Raw genomic sequence first — 19,514 nt, 5'->3', positions numbered from 1 at the left:
TCCACTTTTGATTGGGTTCTGTGATGATAGAAGTGGTGTTGACTTTTGATGTAGCCAGTTTATCTGTTTATACTTTTGTTATTGTGTCCAAGAAATCGTTGTCGTACCCAGTGTCGCAAAGCTTTGCCCCTTCATTTTCCCGGGAGTTTTAAAGTTTCAGCTCTTGCCTTTCGGTCTTTGATCCGATTAGAGTGACGTTTGTGCATGGTAAGGTGAGGACTGAACTCAGGGTTACTCAACCACTGAGCCACATCCCAATCCCTATTTTGTATTTTATATAGAGACAGGGTCTCACTGAGTTGCTTAGCTCTCGCCTTATGTGGCGTGTGGAGATTCCATTTACACCCAGAAGGGTCTTGTCACTGGGTTCCGTCCCCAGCAGTGCAAAAAAGTTAGAAAATCTTGTGCTTCAAGATTGTTTTTCTATTCAGAATCCCTTGAGATGCATATAAATTTTATGATGGGTTTTTCCATTTTGTCGTAAAAAAACAAAACAAAATAAAACAAAACAAAAAAACGCCGTTAGGATATTCACAGGGATTGTGTGCAGCCTAGACTGTACTGGGTAATATTGACACCCTAACAATATGGTTCCCATTCACGAACTCAGTGTTGTTCCATTTATTTGTGTCTTAATTTATTTCATTAATACTTTTGAAGCTAAAAATATGAATTTAGTGCTATTTACATTTAGAAGCAAAATTCAATCTTTTAAGCTTTCTGATTAGTACTGTACAGAGAACACCACTGTGAAGAAACAGAAGTATGAATAATTCAATAATAGAATAAAAGTATTTATTCAGAATAAAAGTATTTGTGATGTGACTTATAAATGCTGTGTGTGCTCAGTGGCAGGCCGTTCCCAGTCACACTGCCCGGGCCCTTTCCAGTGAGGATTGCGTCCAGGGACTGTGCTTGTGCAGCTGGGCTCCTGGAGCCCCTGGGTGTGCGGCGGTTACTTGAGGGGGAGCCGCGTGTGTAGGGCTTATGTGCCCTCAGTTGTACTTTGCCAGAACTTTGTTGGTACGAGGTGTTCCAAAGGAGATTTCATTTGGGGAAGGGGTGAGAAAAGGTAGGTGATTCTGAAGCTACAGCCATTATCGTCTGCATCCTGCCCGGGTGGAGGCAGTCCAGACCCGTCATGGGAGAACGGGAGGCCAGTCTAGATCAAATAGTAAAGCTACTCATAGTTGCTCAGAAAAAGGGGAGGGAGGAGAGATGACTTGTGTATCTTTTGTTAATCCTTTAAAAATAGTTTTAGCGAGTGTAGTTCTAAACTACTGAGAACAGGCCTGTGCCATCTGTTTCTTTTACTTTCCTCAATTTTTTCATTTGGAAACAATTTATAAAAGTAGAACAATGAACTTCCTTAGATCTTACCTAGATTTACTGATTTTTCAACCTTTTGCTCTATCCCACCCCTGCCTGCCTCTCTCTGGCTGGCCTCCCCACCCCCGCGCCACTGTGTGAGTGCACATTTTTTCATTTCTGAACCACTTGAAAGTGAATTAAAGTCATTGAGCCAGTTCACCCATAGAAACTCCAGCACTTACTACCTATAAGCAAGGACATTTTTTTCTGATTATTACTGATGTTACATACAGAAGAAATTTAATGTTGATAGGACATTTTCTGATCAGTCTCTGTAGGCTGAAAAAGCTGCTTGAGATGTCCTTACAGCAGCCCCTCTCCCATGTCGCCTGTAGTCTGTGGTCATTTTTCTTGCTTGGCTGACATATTCTTCTGTGTTCTTTAATCTGGAGTAGCCCCACTTTTCCCTTTTTGTCTTTATTGATGTTGACATCTTTGAAGATTCCTTGTAGAATCTCCTGTTTTCTGTATGTACATTTGGGCCCAGCATTTTGAGTGATAGCACTACCTGTGTGAGGTGTTTCCATCACACCCCCTCGGCAGGCCCAGGACACGTGGTTCTGTTATAGGTATTATTAAGCTTGATCACTGCTTGGTTAAGCTTGCGTCTGCCAGGTCTCTGTCATAGTTACCTTTTCTTTTTTTGAAAAGGAGAGTATTTTCCAGGGATCATACAAGACTGAATATCTCATTTCCCAAGAACCTTTCATTGAAATATTTGATGGATGGTTCTTACTTAAATCAATTATTACATCGGTGCTTATAAAATGGTAATTTTTTTTTCTAATTTTCTCATTTCTTCATTTGTCAGTTGATGCCTTAGGTAAGGCTGTCTTTTCCACACCCTCCAGTGATGTGTCTGAGTGTGTCACACAGACACACACACATGCATTGTGTACATGCTCTTCTCAGCCCTTCTTTACAGAGGACATCCCTTAATAGACGCTGAAGAAGGGAGAGCACTAGACAGTCCCCACTTTGCGCCTCTTATCAGTCCCGGCTTCTTCGGTATGACCGGGGAGCATGCCGTGGGGCCAGTAGTTTTGATGGCACAGCGTGAGAGGAAAGTGACGGCAGCTTGTCTCTTTTATTGAGCTTCTTGTGTTTCCTTCTTGCAGGGATACCCTGGGGAAATGCTTCTTCCTACGAGTGGAGATCACCCTCCGAGGAGCCACGTATAGGATCTCCTTCAGTGACACAGATCAGTTACCCCCTCCTTTCCGAATTGATAACTTTTCTAAGGTACCAAGTGGGGTAGAGAGCCGATGGACTCTTCTCGTGCTGGGGGTGGAGTGTACACTACCTTTAAGACAGTGGCCCAGCACACTACCCACCAGCTGTGCAGGTGGCTCCCTGCGGCTCCTCAGCCCTAGGAGTCCTTAGCACTAGGAGGTGGTATCTGCTGGCCGTGTGGACTGCTGAGCAGGCTTGACCATGCAGAAGTAACCTTCTAACCCCCCATACTTATTTTGGTAGGAGCATTTGATTGTTGTGACGTGCTATACAGATACTCCATCCAGGCAGAGAAAGGAACCAGATGGCCAGCAATAGTGGAATGGGCACTTCTACTGCTGCTTAGTTATGGGACATTTTTATAAGTCTTACAAGCAAAGCCCAAAGGAAAATCATTAGTTTCTATTTTAGATTGCTCCTGTGAATAACAGTGTCTTATAATATATATGTGACTTTCTATAACCACATTCCTAGATTCTTATTCCCTTGTGTATATGTCACAGGGGAGTGGGGAGGGAAAAAAAAAAAAACCCTCGAAAGAATAGAATTGCTTCTTTATTAGCTGGGGTACCGAGGATTGAATCCAGGGCTGCCTGTCCACTGAGCCATATCCCCAACCCTTTTTTGTATTTTATTTAAAGACAGGGTCTCACTGAGTTGTTTAGGGCCTCATTGAGTTGCTGAGGCTGCCTTTGAACTCACATTCCTCCTGCCTCAACCTCCGGACACTGGGAATTCTGGCATGTGCCACTGAGGCTGGCTTGGCAAAGCTTCTTAAAGCTCTCCATCCAGTGGACTGTAGCCCTGGTCTGTCAGTCATGCGCCTTTTTAGTTTTTGAGGTGATTAGGAAAGCGTTGGAGGAGATGAGATGACAGGCCTCTCTAGGCTTGTTCCTGTGAGCAGATCACTGGGAAGGACCTGGAGCTGAACCCTCTGAAGCACGACCTTCCTTTCCAGTCACACGGCTCTGAATGAAGTTCCTCTTGTCCTCTGTGTTCATTGCTTTAGGTCCCCGTTGTCTTCACGCAGCATGGCGTAGCTGAGCCTAGGCTCCGAACTGAAGTGAAGCCCATGACCTCACTGGACTATGCCTGGGACGAGCCCACCCTGCCGCCATTCATCACGCTGACTGTGAAGGGGGCCGGCTCCTCGGAGATCAGCTGCAACATGAATGACTTCCAGGATAACCGACAGCTTTATTATGAAAATTTCATCTACATCGCTGCTACGTATACGTTCTCTGGGTAATTCTGGATTAAATTACTGTTCTTGTAAAGCAGAAGGTTCTAATTATTTACTGGTTTTAAATTTTAAGCAGTTTCTGGGGAAATCAAAGTACAGAGAAAGATTCCTTCCTACTTTATCAAATCCTAGGCTTATGGCCTAACTTGAGAGGTCATTTGGTCTAAATCCTTTCTTTCACTTAGCTTAAAATTTATCCCAAGAGGCAAGACTCTCCTCTTTCTTAAAGATCTTTCCCATTAATCTATCCCAGTATTTAACAACTCCTCCCATGGGTTATTCTTTTATCTTAAATTCTTCTTATATCAAAGAATTATTTGAAATGTATTTCTTAAACTTTGTTCTATTTATTAGTCTGTTTGCCTCTTTCTTCCTTTTTAGAAATATTTCTGGTGCTGGGTATTGAACTCAGTACTGAACTACATCGCCACTCCTTTCTGTTTTTGTTTTGAGAGGGAGTCTCACTAAACTGCTGAGGCTGGTCTCGAGTGTGTGATCCTCCTGCCTCAGTCTCCTTAGTTGCTGGGATTTTAAGAGATGTTTTCCCCTTTCTTTATTTGAAACTGACTGATCTTCATAATTGATTGTCTTGATTCTGACTCCTCTTCGCACTAAGAATGCTGCTGCTTTAGACACTTAACAGTCTGAGTGCTCACCTGGAACCAACTGTAGTACTTAACTTCACAGTATTTCCAGCTGTCTTAGAATTATAATCTTAACTGTTTGAACAGTTGTATTTAGAGAACTCAGGTGAAGAATTTAAGCTTATTCCAATTCTGCTATTGATGGTCACATACAAGTTTCAGAGCACTGAGTTTTTAAAAAGTAGTCATTCTGCCAAGATGTAAATGTGCTGAAGATACAGGACCACTTTTAAGGTTTACCTGTGAAGATATGGGAAATAGCTGAATCTTTAGCATTATAAATATCAATAACTTGAATAGAACATTGAAAGTCATATTTCTTTCCAAAATGTTCTGCATGATTTTCCTTCCGAATGAGATTCTTATAGGTGTCTGGGGCCCACAGAACAATCTCTGTATCTTTGTATCTGCATGGAGGTCAGGTTTCACTAGCTGTGGATTGAATTTGCAGAGAAGAGAGAGCTCCTTTCCCTTGTGTGTGGCAGGTTCCTTTAGCAGCCATGGTGCTGAGGCGTTTGTCTTGTTAGAATCGATCCAGTCATGTTTGTTTGCTTGTTGCTTGTTTGTTTTTAAAGACTATGGCACTTGAAAGTGTGACCTGCTTAGGTTTTAGTGCCTGAAAAACCAGTTCTGAATCTAGTTGCTAGGCGTGTTTTCCCTTCTGTTCTGTAAATTCCAGTAGCTACTAAGCTCCTTAACTGAAAAGTCCTGGTGGAGGACGATGAGCACAGTGGGTGGAGTGACATGGAGCAGAGAGAAAGAGAAGGGCCCTGGACCTGGTGTGTGGGTCTCACAGCAAATTTCCAAGACCCCTGGTTTGCTAAGTGGTTGAGCCACTCTTGGGAGCATCTTCGACACTATTTCTTTGCATCTTGGTGGGAACTAATGATAGAGAAAAAGACTCCAAAGGTGAAAGTAGGCATTTTAAAGTAAACAGTTCAGTGGCATTTAATACATTTTTGATATTTGACCATCACTTGTGAAGAAATCCCAGAACCACCCATCAGTGCCTCCTCACTCCTCCTCCGCGCCCAGACCTTGGCAACCGCTAGTCTGCATTCTGTCTCTGTGGATTTACCTCTTCTGGATACTTCACATAAATGAGGTCACATAAGTGACCTTTGTGTCTGGCTTTTTTCACGTAGCTACTTGTGGCATGTACTAGTACTTCGTTCTTTTTATGAAAAGTGTTTAATACTTTTGTGGCTGAGTAATATTCTCTTCAGTGTGGGTGTGTGTGCTGCATTCTCTTGATTGATCTGCTGCCGAGCATTTGGGTTGTTTCCGCCCCTTGGCTCCTATGAGCGGTGCTGTTTTGAACATGCCTGTACATGCTTTTGTTTGAGCCCTACTTGTGATTCTTTCATGTTAATACCTAGAAGTGGAGTTGCTGAGTTGACAGTGATTCTGTGTTTTGTTTTGTTTTGTTTTTAATGGGGCATTGAACCCAGAGGGGCTTAACCACTGAGCAACACATCCCCAACCCTTTTTATTTTTAGAGACAGGGTCTCAATAGGTTGCATTTGTGAGTATGTTTGCTAGATTGATGGAGCGAAGACTATTTAGTGTGTGCTTCTAGCTAAGTTGCTGAGACTGGCCTTGAACCTGTGATCCTCCTGCTCAGCCTCCCTAGCCACTGATTTTAGGCGTAGGACGCTGCATCCAACTGTGTTTAACTTTGAGGAATGCCCTACTGTGTTCTGGTGTTGAACCTTCGTGCATTCCCACCAGCAGGTGCAAGGGCAAGGTTCTGGTGTCTCCACTTCCTCACCAACACGTTAGTGCTGTTTATTTATTTATTTTGTGTATTCTGCCCTTTCTGCTGTATATGAAGTGGCATCTTATTGTGGTTTTGATTTATATTTTGTTTTCTTTTTGATTAATGTGGATTTGTTGTACATTTTTGAATAACTAATAGAGTGTCTCCTCTTTTTTTATGTGCTTAGGAGCCATTTGGAGAAACACCCATTCAGATCCTTTGCTCATAAAGAAAAGACAAATTGAAGTATTTGTCTTTTCTTTATGTAAATCTAATACCAGTCTCTTATCAGATACATGATTTGCAGATGTTTCTCCCATTCTGTGAGTTGTCTTTTGTCTTTTTGAAGGTATTCTTTTTTTAAAAAAAAAATATTTTTTAGTTATACATGGGCACAATGTCTTTATTTTGTTTATTTATTTTTATGTGGTGCTGAGAATCGAGCCCAGGGCCTCACATTTGCAAGGCAAGTGCTCTGTCACTGAGTCACAACCCCAGCCCTTGAATTAAATCTCCTCCAGGAACCCCACAGAGAAGCTAGACTGCAGCATTCCATAAAGCTTAGGATTTTTAAGCCACAGAGGAACACAGGAGCATTGAGTTGGAGGATAGAGATTCTGGGCCCACGGGCTTTTCTTCATCCCAGAGGGACTTGTGGTTTCTTGCCAAGACTCCATGGGATGCCATGATGCTGATCATGATGCTGATGTTCTGCCGGCAGAGTAGAGCAATTGTTAGTCCCAAGTCCGTCTGTCTTGTTCTTTGTTTTTTTGCTTTCTTTTTTCCTTTTGCCTCTGAATATATATAGTCATCCTTTCATGTCTGATTTTTAAGATACTAAAATTACCAGCAGCAGGATAGACATCAGTGTATATCTTCTTACAGATGAATCCTTGAGCAGGGCAGGGGAAGATACAGTGGTGTGTGCTCATTGATTTAACTCTAGTTTGCAGGAGGGGACAGGAAGGCCTGGCTCTGCCAATAAGGCCATCACCTGTGCAGAGCTCGTCTTGGACGTCTCACCAAAGACACAGAGAGTCATCTTGAAGAAGAAGGTAAGTGCTCAGGCCCTGGGGTTTAAAATGAGGGTTTATAGCACAGGAAGGCCCTCAGGTCAGCCATTCCAAAGTGGGTGTTTGACAGATGAGGAAATGAAAGCTTGGGTTGAGTATCTTGCTCGGGACTCCCCGTTCCCTACCTTGAGCAAGATCACTCTGGAATGGCCTGTGGCACCAGTGGGATACTGGAGGTGCTTGGTAGCGAGTAGAGAGGCAGGCCTGGAGAAGGGGAGGGGTGCTGTGTACCTCATTTCCTTGCAGTCATGCGAGATGGCAGCCCCCGGTAGGAAGCACTGGTACCTTTCTAGGTTTGAGTCCTGGCTCATCCAGTAAAAGGTAGATGATGTTTGGTATTTCCTATTTCTTTCTAACCATTTTTCTGCTGACTTCCCATGTGTATAAAAAGGATCAACTTGGATAATGTACATAAAGTACTGTATCAAGAGATGAATGAGCATAGTACACAAACGTATATAGAGGCCGGACCCTGTGCCAGGCATGTTCCATGCACCTTGTATGCACTACACTTATCTCAAGAACTATACTATGTGGCTTAATTTCCCTCTTTGACATATCAGGAAACAGAGGCTCTAAGAGATTGGGTAACTTGACCAAGGTTGCTCAGTTTATAAACTGTGTAGCTGGGACTCAAACCCTGGCATTTTGACTCCAGCATACGCCCTACACACGGGTAATTTCTACTTTGTAGAATGTAGAATACAAAAACAATCTTTCCAGCACACGTGAAGCATGTGAATGAGTCTGTAGGACCCAGAGTTTTCTGTTGCCCTGGGGAGCTCCTCACTAGAAGGAGTGCATGTGATCTTGACGTAAATGGCTGGAGTAGAGGTGTTACTGGGTGTGTTAGAGGCAGCAGAGCAGAGCAGAGCTGGTAAGGCTCTGGCTCTGGCATGAGGCTGTGGAGACTTCAATCCTCAGCCTACCACCTGTTAGTTAATATGACAGGGGGAGTTACTTCATCTGCCTGAGCCTTAACTTCCTCATCTGTAAGTAAGGATAGTAAGAGCATATGCCTCTTTGGATTATTTTCAGGATCAAATGTGCTATTGCATGAAAGTCCCTCAGGCCAATATCTGGCACATAGAAAAGTCTCAATAAGTGTTATTACTCCTAATATAAAATGAATTCTAGGAGCTGGGGATGTGGCGGTACAGTGCTCACCTAGCATGGATGAGGCACTGGCTTCATCCTCAGCACCATATAAACATAAATAAATAAAAATAATGATATTGTGTCCATCTACAACTAAAAAAAAAAAATATTTAAAAAAATGGATTCTAGGGCTGGGGTTGTGGCTCAGAGGTAGAGCGCTCGCCTACCATGCATGAGGCACTGGGTGTGATCCTCAGCAGCACCACATAAAAATAAAATAAAAACATTGTGTCCCTTATAACTAAAAAATAAATACAAAAAAAATGGATTCTGGACTTTGATGATTGATCTGAAAACCCATTTGCTGTTTTAAGTATTCCTAAGGAGAAATAAATATTTAGAATGAACATAAATCAACCTAGTATAACCTTTGAATTCATTTGAATGTAACCAACTTGTAAACATTGGAAATAATCAATATGGTAGCACTGGGGAGGGGTGGAGGACCTTGGTAAGTCTTGGTAAGTTGTCTGTAATTGTAAGGGTTACCAGTTACCAGACACCAACACTGTCGTGCGCTTTACATAATTGGATCCTTCTCTATAGTGAAGGCACCTGTGGGTTGCTGTCTAGAATAGCAGTCGTCAGGGCAGTATAGCTTTGTAGGAGACTTCCCAGCCATTTGTTTCCAATTTTTTTAAAAGGAAAATATATTAGGTCTATAAAACGAATACTTTTTTAAAAATTTGCAGTATTTGTAATTTTTGTTTATTTGGTTTAAGAGTTTATCATAGTTTATCCTAGGTCAGCTGGAGATCGACAACAGTGAAAGTCTGAATTAAGCATTTGTATGATGTGAAAATGTCATAGTCCAGTTCCAACTTGCAAACTTAGCCCTTAGAGGAAGTTGTTGAAGAGAACAGCTAGTTAGGGCTGCTCCTGATGCGTTTCTCTTTGTGTGTATTTGCTCAACAGGAACCAGGAAAGCGCTCTCAGCTCTGGAGGATGACAGGAACAGGAATGCTGGCCCACGAAGGCTCTTCAGTTCCTCACAACCCCAACAAGCCCTCGGCCACCCGCTCCACGGAGGGTTCTGCAATCCTAGATATTGCTGGTCTTGCTGCAGTAACTGACAACAGGTGCTTTTCTTGATTCTCATTTTCTTTTATTAATGTGGTTTTGTGGCTCTAAGCTCCACACTGAACTTCATGCACTACCCCTCCAGGTGACCTTTGATCAATCTCTTTGCTCTTACATTCAGACTCAGAGGAAATCTACAACAAAAAATATTGTTATGTAGGGACTGGGGCCATAGCTTAATGGCAGAGTGCTCACCTACCATGCGTGAGGCACTGGGTTCAGTCCTCAGCACCACATAAAAATACACAAATAAAATAAAGTCATTCTGTCCATCTACGACTACAAATTTTTTTTTAAAAGTGTTATGTAAACTCTTGTAATAATTTGAATTTTTATATTCATATTTTTCTTCAATGACAGAAGTCTATCAGCTTCCTAGACATGAGTATCGGACTTTTCATTTTATTTTTTAACAAGATGATGATACCCACACAGGTTAAGAAATGTCAGATCTAAAAAGGATGTATAAAAAGTGAATATTTCTTTCACCCAAACTTCCAGTCCACTCTTACTTTCTAGAAGTGAATACTTTAAAAAAAATCTTTTGTATAATTAATAAGAGACTATACAAATGTGTTTTTATGAACTCTCAGGATTCAAATCCACTTTTAAGTTTGCATAAATTATTTTCTTTGCCCGTGCCTTAGCTTCTCCATTCAATCAGTATATTTGTTTTTAGTTTGATACCTTATTTATGTCTAAAAGGACTTACAAGTTAAAACACAATGAAAGGACTTAGAAATAACAAGGAAGAAGACTCTTGAGAAGATTTTAAGTATACTTAGCAGAGAACCCATCCCGTGCAGCCGGGAGGCAGAAGGAGCTGACTGACACGCAGATCCCTGGGGCCTCATCCCTCGTGCCCCTCTTCGTTGCTTTCCATGTTGAGAGGTTCCTGCTGCCGTGAGGCTGAAGCTGGCTGCCTGGTAGATTTTAAGGGTGGAGGGTCCTGGAGGGAAGAAGAGCAAAGCTGCCCCCACTTCTCCTCAGGCCAGATGCCGCCCGCCCTGGGGTCTCACTGCATTTCTCTTTTTCTAGATACGAGCCGCTGATGCTAAGAAAGCCCGACCGCAGGCGAAGCACGACTCAGACGTGGAGTTTCCGAGAAGGAAAATTGACGTGTGGCTTGCATGGGTTGGTGGTCCAGGTCAGTAGTCCTGATGCCCCTTGTTGCAGCGCGCAGGGGGTAAGGCTTCCTTGACAGAGTCTCAAGCAGGATGTACACGATAACTTGTTCAGTGGGAAAAACTAAATACAGAGCAACGCGTGTTCTATTATTCTGTTTTTGTTAGAGGACAGTCAAGAATTTTCTTTGTCCACCAGGGTGTACGTGGGAACTGTCCTTGATGGTGATATACAGCCAATGTGTCAAGAATGGCTCTCTGTGGGTGATAGCTTTTTCTCTTGGTTTCTTAGGATTTTGTTTCTCTGACATTAATCATGTATGTTTTTTTTTTTTTAAAGAAGGAAAGAAAATATCAACTAAAAATCCACCACTAAGTTAGATGGTTTAGTTTTAGACCTGTGAAGTTGGTATAATAGTGACAAGAGTCTGTACAGTGTTCTAGGAGATAGTAAGTCATCTGGGCTCCACATGCCCTTGATTCTATTTATTCCTGCATTCTTAGTGATACCCAAATAAGCATTTAATTGTTGTAGCAAATGTCAGAATCAAGATTACTAGACAATTTCCTGTGTACTCAATTCAGCCTGTCTATTCCATACTAAATTCCCAGGTGCTTTATAAGCAAATATGTGTTTGGAAAAGAATTTAGATTTTCTGCCAGAGGGGGCTTCAGGCTGGGAACAAGACCATAGACCTGAGATAAACATTGAAGAGGGTAGGTGTCAAGGAGGTTTCAGCAGATAGCTGTGTGTGCAGTTCTGTCCCCACTGGAGTTTTATCCAGGCAGTAACTACTCGAACATCAGGCCCTTGTTGAGAACTGTTGGTATGTGCCCGGTAGATACCAGGCTGTCCTTTGGTTTGGGACACTGCCATCTAGGGCAGTGTGCACAACGGCAAGGAGCCTCTGGCTGCTATTTGGTGAGATTTATTTTCTTTATCTCTGTTGCCCTGAGCTTTTTTCATCAAAGGTAAGCTGCCTACTTATATGATGCACACATCTGGAATGGATTTGTGATTTTCAATTAGCAATACAACCCAGACTTGTAGAGGTACGGGTGGGGGGGGGGGCTTGTTATAATTGGTGGGTTCTGGGTTTGACCCTGATTTTACTTTTAGTTTGTTTCTAAAGTTCATGTAATTCCGCTTCTTTTGGAGTGCTTTCCTCCCCCAAATCTCTTTCTGGTGTTTGTTGTTTCTTGAATCTGTTTCATCATTTTCTGCTTGTGAATTAACCCATAATCACAGTATTCAACAGAGCAGAATGTGTTTGGTTAGGGAAATGAGCTTGTTTCAATCTTATTATGCTGAATAAAGTAATTGAAGGCATTAAAACCTTTTCTGACACTGTTTTCATGAGGCTGTGCCCTTTCTAGCCCACAGCAGCCTCCTCTGTGCTGACAACTGTCCTAAAGACCCAGGTCAGAGTTTCCTTTTCATCACTCAGTATTTAAAAAATTAACAAGGGGTCCAGACAGTCTCTGTGCCTGTCTCCAGCCTGCAGTGCGCTCCCTCGGGCTTGCCCTGTAGACTTGAATGTCATGTGGGGAATACGAAAAGGACCTGCTTTTCCCTGAAGACCTGCGTGACTGGGCACTGGATGACGTTCCCTGTGCCATGCTGCCTTTTAGAAGAAGCACCAACTTTTGCACATTGGAGTTGGTTGTCCAACCATAGGCCTATTTGGGAAAATTTTTAACTCTAGACTTTATTTCTTATTAGAAAGCTAAATGATAGCAATTGTTTAATTTTCATAACACAAACCTAGTGAGAATACTTAAAGAAACAAAGCTAGTTGTGCCTACTTTTAAAAGTTGTTTTTTAGGGGCTGGGGTTGTGGCTCAGCGGTAGAGTGCTCGCCTAGCACACGTGAGGCCCTGGGTTCTATCCTCAGCACCGCATAAAAATAAATAAATAAAAATAAAGGTGTTATGTTCAACTACAACTAAAAAATATTTTTTTAAAGTTGTTTTTTAAAGACTGGAAGTTATTGCAAGGCAGAATAAAACCAATCTACTCTATTCATGGAATTATCTCTTACTACATGCTTATGTTTCATTCCCCAAATTTATACAGCATAGCTTTCCCTATTACTCACATAATCCTACTTTCATCTGTAAATCTGAACAAATAGTAAATGCTTGGCTGTAGGTCAATCATGACCCTGCAAAAGAGAATTTGAGTTTTGTGACCTGTTCAGATGGTGTGTTGAGTTATTGGGCCCTGTGCCTTTGCCTTTTCTTATGCCTTTCAATGTGTTTTAGGCCAAAGGAGGACTTTCTGGCTTATTTGATGGAGCTGAAGTTGTTCTTGGTCCTGACACATCTGTGGAGCTTTTGGGGCCAGTTCCACCCGAGCAACAATTCATTAACCAAAAGATGAGGCCTGGCTCTGGAATGTTATCCATCAGAGTCATCCCAGATGGACCGACTAGAGCACTCCAGGTGATAATTATCATAGGACCTGACATGAAACTCATGTCCTCTCCCCCACCCCCTGGTTAGTCCTTCAGGAAGCATTTACTGAAAATATTGATGCTAGGTTGAGGATATGGTGTCTTCACTGTAAAACGGGGTGAACCCATGTTATAAAGTTGCTGTAAGAAATAAAGTAGAAGTAAGATATAACTAATATTTAAGCAGTTGGTATATTGGAAGCTGTAATAACAAGAAGATAAAAGTCCCCTCAGTAGACAGTTAGAATGCTGTGTTATGTGAGGGTGGGAGTGGAGGGCATATGGAAAGCATTTGTGTTCCTGGACTCGGAGGCTGGGGCATTCCTACAGCAAGTAGCAGTGCTTGAGCTGAGCAGCCGTGGTTACTACAGGGAGTTGCCAGATGGGTGGGGAGTCGGGGTGGTGGGAAGGGTGTTTGTTCAGCGTGTGCTTATTGAGTAGCTGCTAGAACCAGGCAGAGATCTTTGCCCCTGAACAAAGAGACACAGTTCCCTATTCTCACAGAGTTTGCCTTCTGAAGGGGGGATAGACAATCAGTGAGAAATAAACATAAAAAGTAAATTGTATAGTATTTGGGGAAGTTGACTAGTGAAGGTCCACAGGTAAGGGAGTGGTCTTCAGTTCTTTTGGCACAGAGAACGTGGGGAGGCGCAAGGCTGGGCAGAGCAGAGGCCACATCATTCAGAGCCTTGGGAAGACACAGACAGCTCAGTGGTTTTTCTAAAGCAACACGAGTCAGGGACGGGTGTGATCAGAAGTTATTTTGGATAACTCATTTTGTCTGCAGTGTGGGGCAAAACACAGCTAGAATAAGGTCAGTTGAAGGCTCTTGCAGTAATGTGGTAGGAGATGACCTGGCCTGAGCTGAACAAGTGGCAGGAGTGGGCATGGCAGGGACAGAGGAAACAAAGCTGTTCAGGAGGAGAGTGAGTCAGAGTCGGTGACCGGCTGACTATGGGACCTGAGGAGAGGAAGGCACCAGGATGGCTTCCAGAATTCCCATTGAGGCAGCAAGGAGGGTAGTCATCCAGGTCATCAAAAGATGAACACAGAGTAGACTGTCAGGAAATGAGGAGTTGAGTCTAGGATTGTTGTGAATGTCATTATATGTTATCTACATGAAGATGTCCAAAAGTCATGGTAAACGTGGGTCTGACACTCAGGGGGGAGGCCTACATTGGAGATGGATTTCATTAGTCCTAATGTAATTAGTAAACAAGGACCAAAGCCGCCGGCATGTAACGGTGAGCTCTCTGAGATGGGACGTCATAATTCATATCATAATCCGCCATGGCACTTTAAAAGCAGCCTCCTCTTCTGGGGGAGATGAATGCAGGGGTCTGGAGGTCTGCACATTTTGACTCGACCCACCGTTGCAGACCACCTGGAGTGCGAGGCGCTCGAGATTTGCCGGGGAGACTGGGAGGCACGTTTGCTTCATTATCAACATTGTCACCTCTAGCAGCACTCTGGAAGCCATTGGACCCATAGGATTCTGGGGCGCAGTGACTGCTGGCCTCATGGTTGGCAAGGGTCAGAGCAGAAGTGTGAGCCCTCTTCCTGTGATGTTTATTTGACTTCAGATAACAGATTTCTGCCAGCGGAAAAGTGACCGCTCATCATGTGAGGTGGATGAACTTCCTGTCACTGAACAAGAGCTTCAGAAACTAAGGAACCCAGATACAGAGCAGGAATTAGAAGTAAGTTATAAATGTTTCAAATCTATTTTCTCAGTCATTGATTTTTTAAGAGGTTTGCTCTGTGGTTTTGTTGGTTTTTCTGCCCCACCTCAATTCTAAACAGGGGATTTGCCTCACCCGAGTATACCTTTATCACAACATGAAGGTGGGACTCTGATGTGGTGGCTAACATTTGTGTGACAATTATGCGATGGCAGCTAACGCTTGTATGGAATCAGAATGTAAGAAATGTTGCTAAAGCAAGGTGATGAAAAAAGAAGCGGAATGATTTGAATTTAAGTAGGATTTATGGTAAAGAATGAGAAAATTTGGGTTATTTTTTTTTTCTTTTTCTCTGGCTGACGCTGGCATCTTCCTTCCCCTTTCCTTGGTTGCACATTGGGAAGAGAATAAAAAGTTTGAAAAGGAATTTGGGTGAAAATGAAAAAGCACACTTATTTGATGCTTGTTCAGTTATCTTTTTAAACTCCAGTAGCTGTGTGTAAGCACTGTGTCAGATGTTGTGGAAGTGCCTTAACGTAAGATCTTGCATCCGAGAAGGGAGAAATTCACGTTTACACTCCTATCATGCAGAGTGTCCTCAGCGCTCTTGTGGAGGTGCTGTCCCCTCACTCTGGAGCTCTGGCTGGTGGGGGAGGCTTCTAGTGAGATGACAGCACTTGAGCCAAAAGGGTGAATGACAGGACTCTGTCCCAGTAGTTTCCATCTGCTCAGAGGGGAAGAGAAAAGGGGTTTCAAGCCATTCATTTCCTTGTACCTCCTGGCTATCATTAGCTATGCTTATAATCAGTGGATTGTACTTGGATTTCCTTTCAGGTGCTCGTGAGGTTAGAAGGTGGAATTGGTGTGTCCTTAATCAATAAAGTCCCAGAAGAACTTGTCTTTGCAAGTCTTACAGGAATCAATGTTCACTACACACAGCTGGCCACCAGTCACATGCTTGAACTCAGCATACAGGATATACAGGTAAGTGGGGAAGTCCCAAAGTTGTCAGTCTTCTTGTTTTCATGCCAGACACCCAACCAGATTTAGTAGTCAGTATTCTAAAGACTTTACTGTTTAGGAGGAAATGTCTTATTGTGACCTTCAAAAGAAATCATCCCATGAAATAGTCATGTTCACCTATATTTGTCTCATTGATTAATCTTTCCATATAGCAGAATTCCAAGTATAGCTGATTGCAGAAATAAATTAGATAAATCATAGGAAGGTGATCCATGGTTTTCCATCTTACCAATAGAAAAAAGAAATAAAACTCATGTAACCATCACTTGGAGGATTTTGGTTCATCATAGGGAAAAAACAAGGGAACTGAACTTCTTCTTCCCACCAAGATGGAGTAACCGGGACTAGACATACTCTCCTACCTGAAACCACCTCCAAATCCAAATAAAAGAAGGAGACAACAGCTTCAGGTCACTGGACATCAGACAAAAAGGACAGTGACCCCTGCAAGGTGGAAAAGAAAAGAGGCGAGCTCTCTGGTTGGCTTCACTTACTGTAGCCTTGAGAATTTTCCTGGTGGTGGCGCCGCTGGCGAAGCGACTGCGACAGAGCCCAGCAGCGTGGAGGAGTCGGAGAAACAGAACTGAGGGGCCAGAGGCATCAGAGCTGCTGAGCTTATAGGACAGTGTTTGTGGAGGAGCGAGCTGCACAGGAAGAAACCCTGAGATGATGCAGGCCCCGATGAGCAGCCTACTGAGCGGTGTGAGGAAACTCCTCACTGAGAAGGACCAGAGGAGACAGTGTCTGCTCCCCACACAGGGGCTTGCTCCCACAGGCCGGACTGGAGAAACCAAGAACTCATGGGCTGTTGGAAGAGTGTGAGGCAGCCCTAGGCGGAACACTTCTCTGGGCCTGTCTGGCAGGCAGTGAAAGGGAGCTCTGAAAGGGTCAACCTGTTTCCCGAGAAAGTTAATTGTATCACTGAACAAAGCTTAAGAAGATTTATTGGAACACAAAAATACCCCCCCCCCCCCGGCACCCAGCAAGGTGCAGGTTATAGTCTGATGATCTTTCAAAAAGTACTAGATGTGTAAAGGAACAGGAAAGCACCCTAGGAAATGAGAAAATGATCCCTCAGAACTGACCCAGAGCTAACACACAGAGTTTCCAGAAAACCAGTTAATGTAACTGGTGTTCTGTGTTCAAAGAGTTAAGTAGGGCCTGGAAAATAAAAAATGTTCAGTCTTCTAGAAATTAAAATGAAATGCATAACTATGAAGGAGACCATAGCCACGTCTGGGGGTTCCACATAAGAGAATTCAAACAGGCTAGGATCCAAAATATTTGGAAAAAAATTGGTCTTTACTGAACTAGTACAGACTTTCCCTGTCATTATTCCCTAAACAACACCCTATAGCAACTATTTGCATAGCGTTTATATTAGATGAGGTATTGTAAGTAATCTGGAGGTGATCTGAAGTTTGTTGGGAGGCTGTGTGGGGGTTATATGCAAACTCAACACCATTTTATAGAAGAGTTAAGGGAGTCCTTGGATTTGAGTTTATGTCAGAGATCCTTAAGCCAGTCTCCTGCCACTACTGAGGGACAGAATTGAACACCTGGGCACCTCATAACCAAGTCACTCAACACTTATGAGGAGGCAGCTAGAGGGAAGAAAGCGTGCTAGGTACAGAGGAGCAAAGATCAGGATGACAGCAGACTTCTTGCTGGGAGCAGTGGAAATCAGCAGTCAAGCCTTCAAGTCATGAGAGGAAGGCCTGAGAGGAGCAGTTGGGGCCAGTAAGCAGCATCCTGAAAGTCCTAAAAACGGGGAACAAACCTGTCATTCTAGAATTATATGCCCAGCAGAGATGTCTTTCACAAACAAGGGTGAAGTGAAGATGTTTTTAGACAAAGAAAAGCTGAAAGAATTCATTATCAGCAGACCTGCTCCCTCTCAAAACGTGAAGGCCATCGTTTAGGCAGCTAGAAAGTGGCACCAGGTGGAGATGCGAGTCTGCACCAGTAAAGGACCCCTGGGATGAGAGCTGCGTGGGGAAAGGGGAGTTCTTATTTAACTGTCTTAAAGATGATTGTGTACACTTTTTGGAGTCTGTACTATGTAAAATGTATAAAGACAATAGCGCGAAGGCTAAAGGGGAGAAGTGTTAGAATATTATTAAAATCTTCTTGTACATGAGGTGGTATGATATCGCTGGACTATTGACTGATACATTAAAGATCAATTTTTTAAAGCCCAAGGTAACCACTAAAATCATAAAACAAAGAGTTACAAATAATCATCCAACAAAGGAAATTAAATGGGATAATAAAAAAATAATACAAGAGAAGTCAGAAAACAGGAGAAAAAACAGATGGGAGGAATAGGAAACAAGGTGACAGGCGTGGACCTCACAGGGCCAGTTAGATGTAGGTGTGATCAACACCCACACAGAAGGCAGAGAGGAACAGAGTGATTGAAGAAGCAAGGCCCACTTACGTGGTGTCTACAAGAAGCCCATTAACTGTACAGACACAAATAGCTTAAAAGGGAAAAGGATGGAGATGGTTTCCCTGGCTTACTCCAGTCATAAGGAAGTGAGAGTGGCTGAACTAATATCAGGTTAGATTTCAGAGCAAAGAATTTTACCAAGGATAGAGAAGGCAATTTCTAAATGATAAGAGTTAATCAAAAGGATACAACAAATTTGAGCATTGATACACCTACTCAGCTTCAAAATGCATGAAGTAAAAACTAAAGAATTAGACAAACAGTTACAAAGATTTTAATACCACTTTCTGAATAACTGATAGAATAATCAGAAAATCACCAGCTAACTAGAGTGAACTGGCCTCATTCTGGACCATAAAACTGTTCTCAAGATTCAAGTCATGGGGCTGGGGTTGTGGCTCAGTGGTAGAACACTTGCCTAGCATATGTGAGGCCCTTAGTCCGATCCTCAGCACCACATATAAATAAAGATATTGTGTGCAACTACAACTAAAAAATAAATATTAAAAAAAAAAGATTCAAGTCATGGACGGTATATTCTCTGACCACAGTGGAAGTTAGAGTAGAATTAACAGAAGATTGTGAAGAGTCAGAAGACTCCCCCAAATATTTAGAAACTGATATACTTCTCAATAACCCATAAATGAAACAAGAGATCAAAACAGAAGTTGAAAGGTACTTTGAATTGAATCTTCGTAGCCCCTCTGCCAGGTTTTAGTGAGTGAGGCTGGAGCATTGGTGGAAACCCAGGAGGCTCTCCGAACAACAGGGCTCAGTTGTCATTTAAGAATCTGAAAAAAAAAAAAAAAAAGAAACAATAAAGATCATAACAGAAATCAGTGTCAGTGAACTGGCCTATATTGGCAATCACAGTATAGAAAATCTTTAAGATCAATAAAATTAGTAAGCTGCTACCAAACCAGTCTAATAAGGAGAAAAAAGAAGCAAATTATTGGCAGGTGTCGTGGAGTACACCTATAATCTCAACGACTTGAGAGGCTGAGGCAGGAGGATTACAAGTTCAAGGCCAGCCTTGGCAATTTAGGGAGACCCTCAGCAACTTAGCAAGGCCCTGTATTAAAAAAAAAAAAAAAAAAAAAAAGACCAAGGATGTAGTTCAGTGGTAGAGAGCCCCTAGGTTCAGTCCCCAGTACCAAGGATGGAGGGTTGGAATGCAGATTACCAATATCCAGAGAGAGAGAGACAGGAGATACAC

General features: G+C 42.7%; 1 protein-coding gene across 6 annotated transcripts in view; it reads left to right on the top strand.

Moving 5' to 3' along the window:
* Positions 1–19,514, top strand: part of VPS13D (vacuolar protein sorting 13 homolog D) — a 253,975-nt gene that overhangs the window by 131,972 nt on the left and 102,489 nt on the right. For all 6 annotated transcript variants that reach the window (XM_081305180.1, XM_081305183.1, XM_081305182.1 and 3 more), the window contains 8 exons: positions 2,490–2,613; positions 3,614–3,849; positions 7,197–7,305; positions 9,397–9,560; positions 10,600–10,708; positions 12,951–13,130; positions 14,725–14,841; positions 15,658–15,807. In XM_081305180.1, the coding sequence (XP_081161306.1) occupies positions 2,490–2,613; positions 3,614–3,849; positions 7,197–7,305; positions 9,397–9,560; positions 10,600–10,708; positions 12,951–13,130; positions 14,725–14,841; positions 15,658–15,807 (1,189 nt within the window). The remainder of the gene's footprint in view (positions 1–2,489; positions 2,614–3,613; positions 3,850–7,196; positions 7,306–9,396; positions 9,561–10,599; positions 10,709–12,950; positions 13,131–14,724; positions 14,842–15,657; positions 15,808–19,514) is intronic.

The sequence above is a fragment of the Spermophilus citellus genome (assembly GCF_964194105.1).
Source record: "Spermophilus citellus genome assembly, chromosome: 9".
Lineage (NCBI taxonomy): Eukaryota > Metazoa > Chordata > Mammalia > Rodentia > Sciuridae > Spermophilus > Spermophilus citellus.
This window is presented reverse-complemented; position numbering and strand designations above follow the sequence as displayed.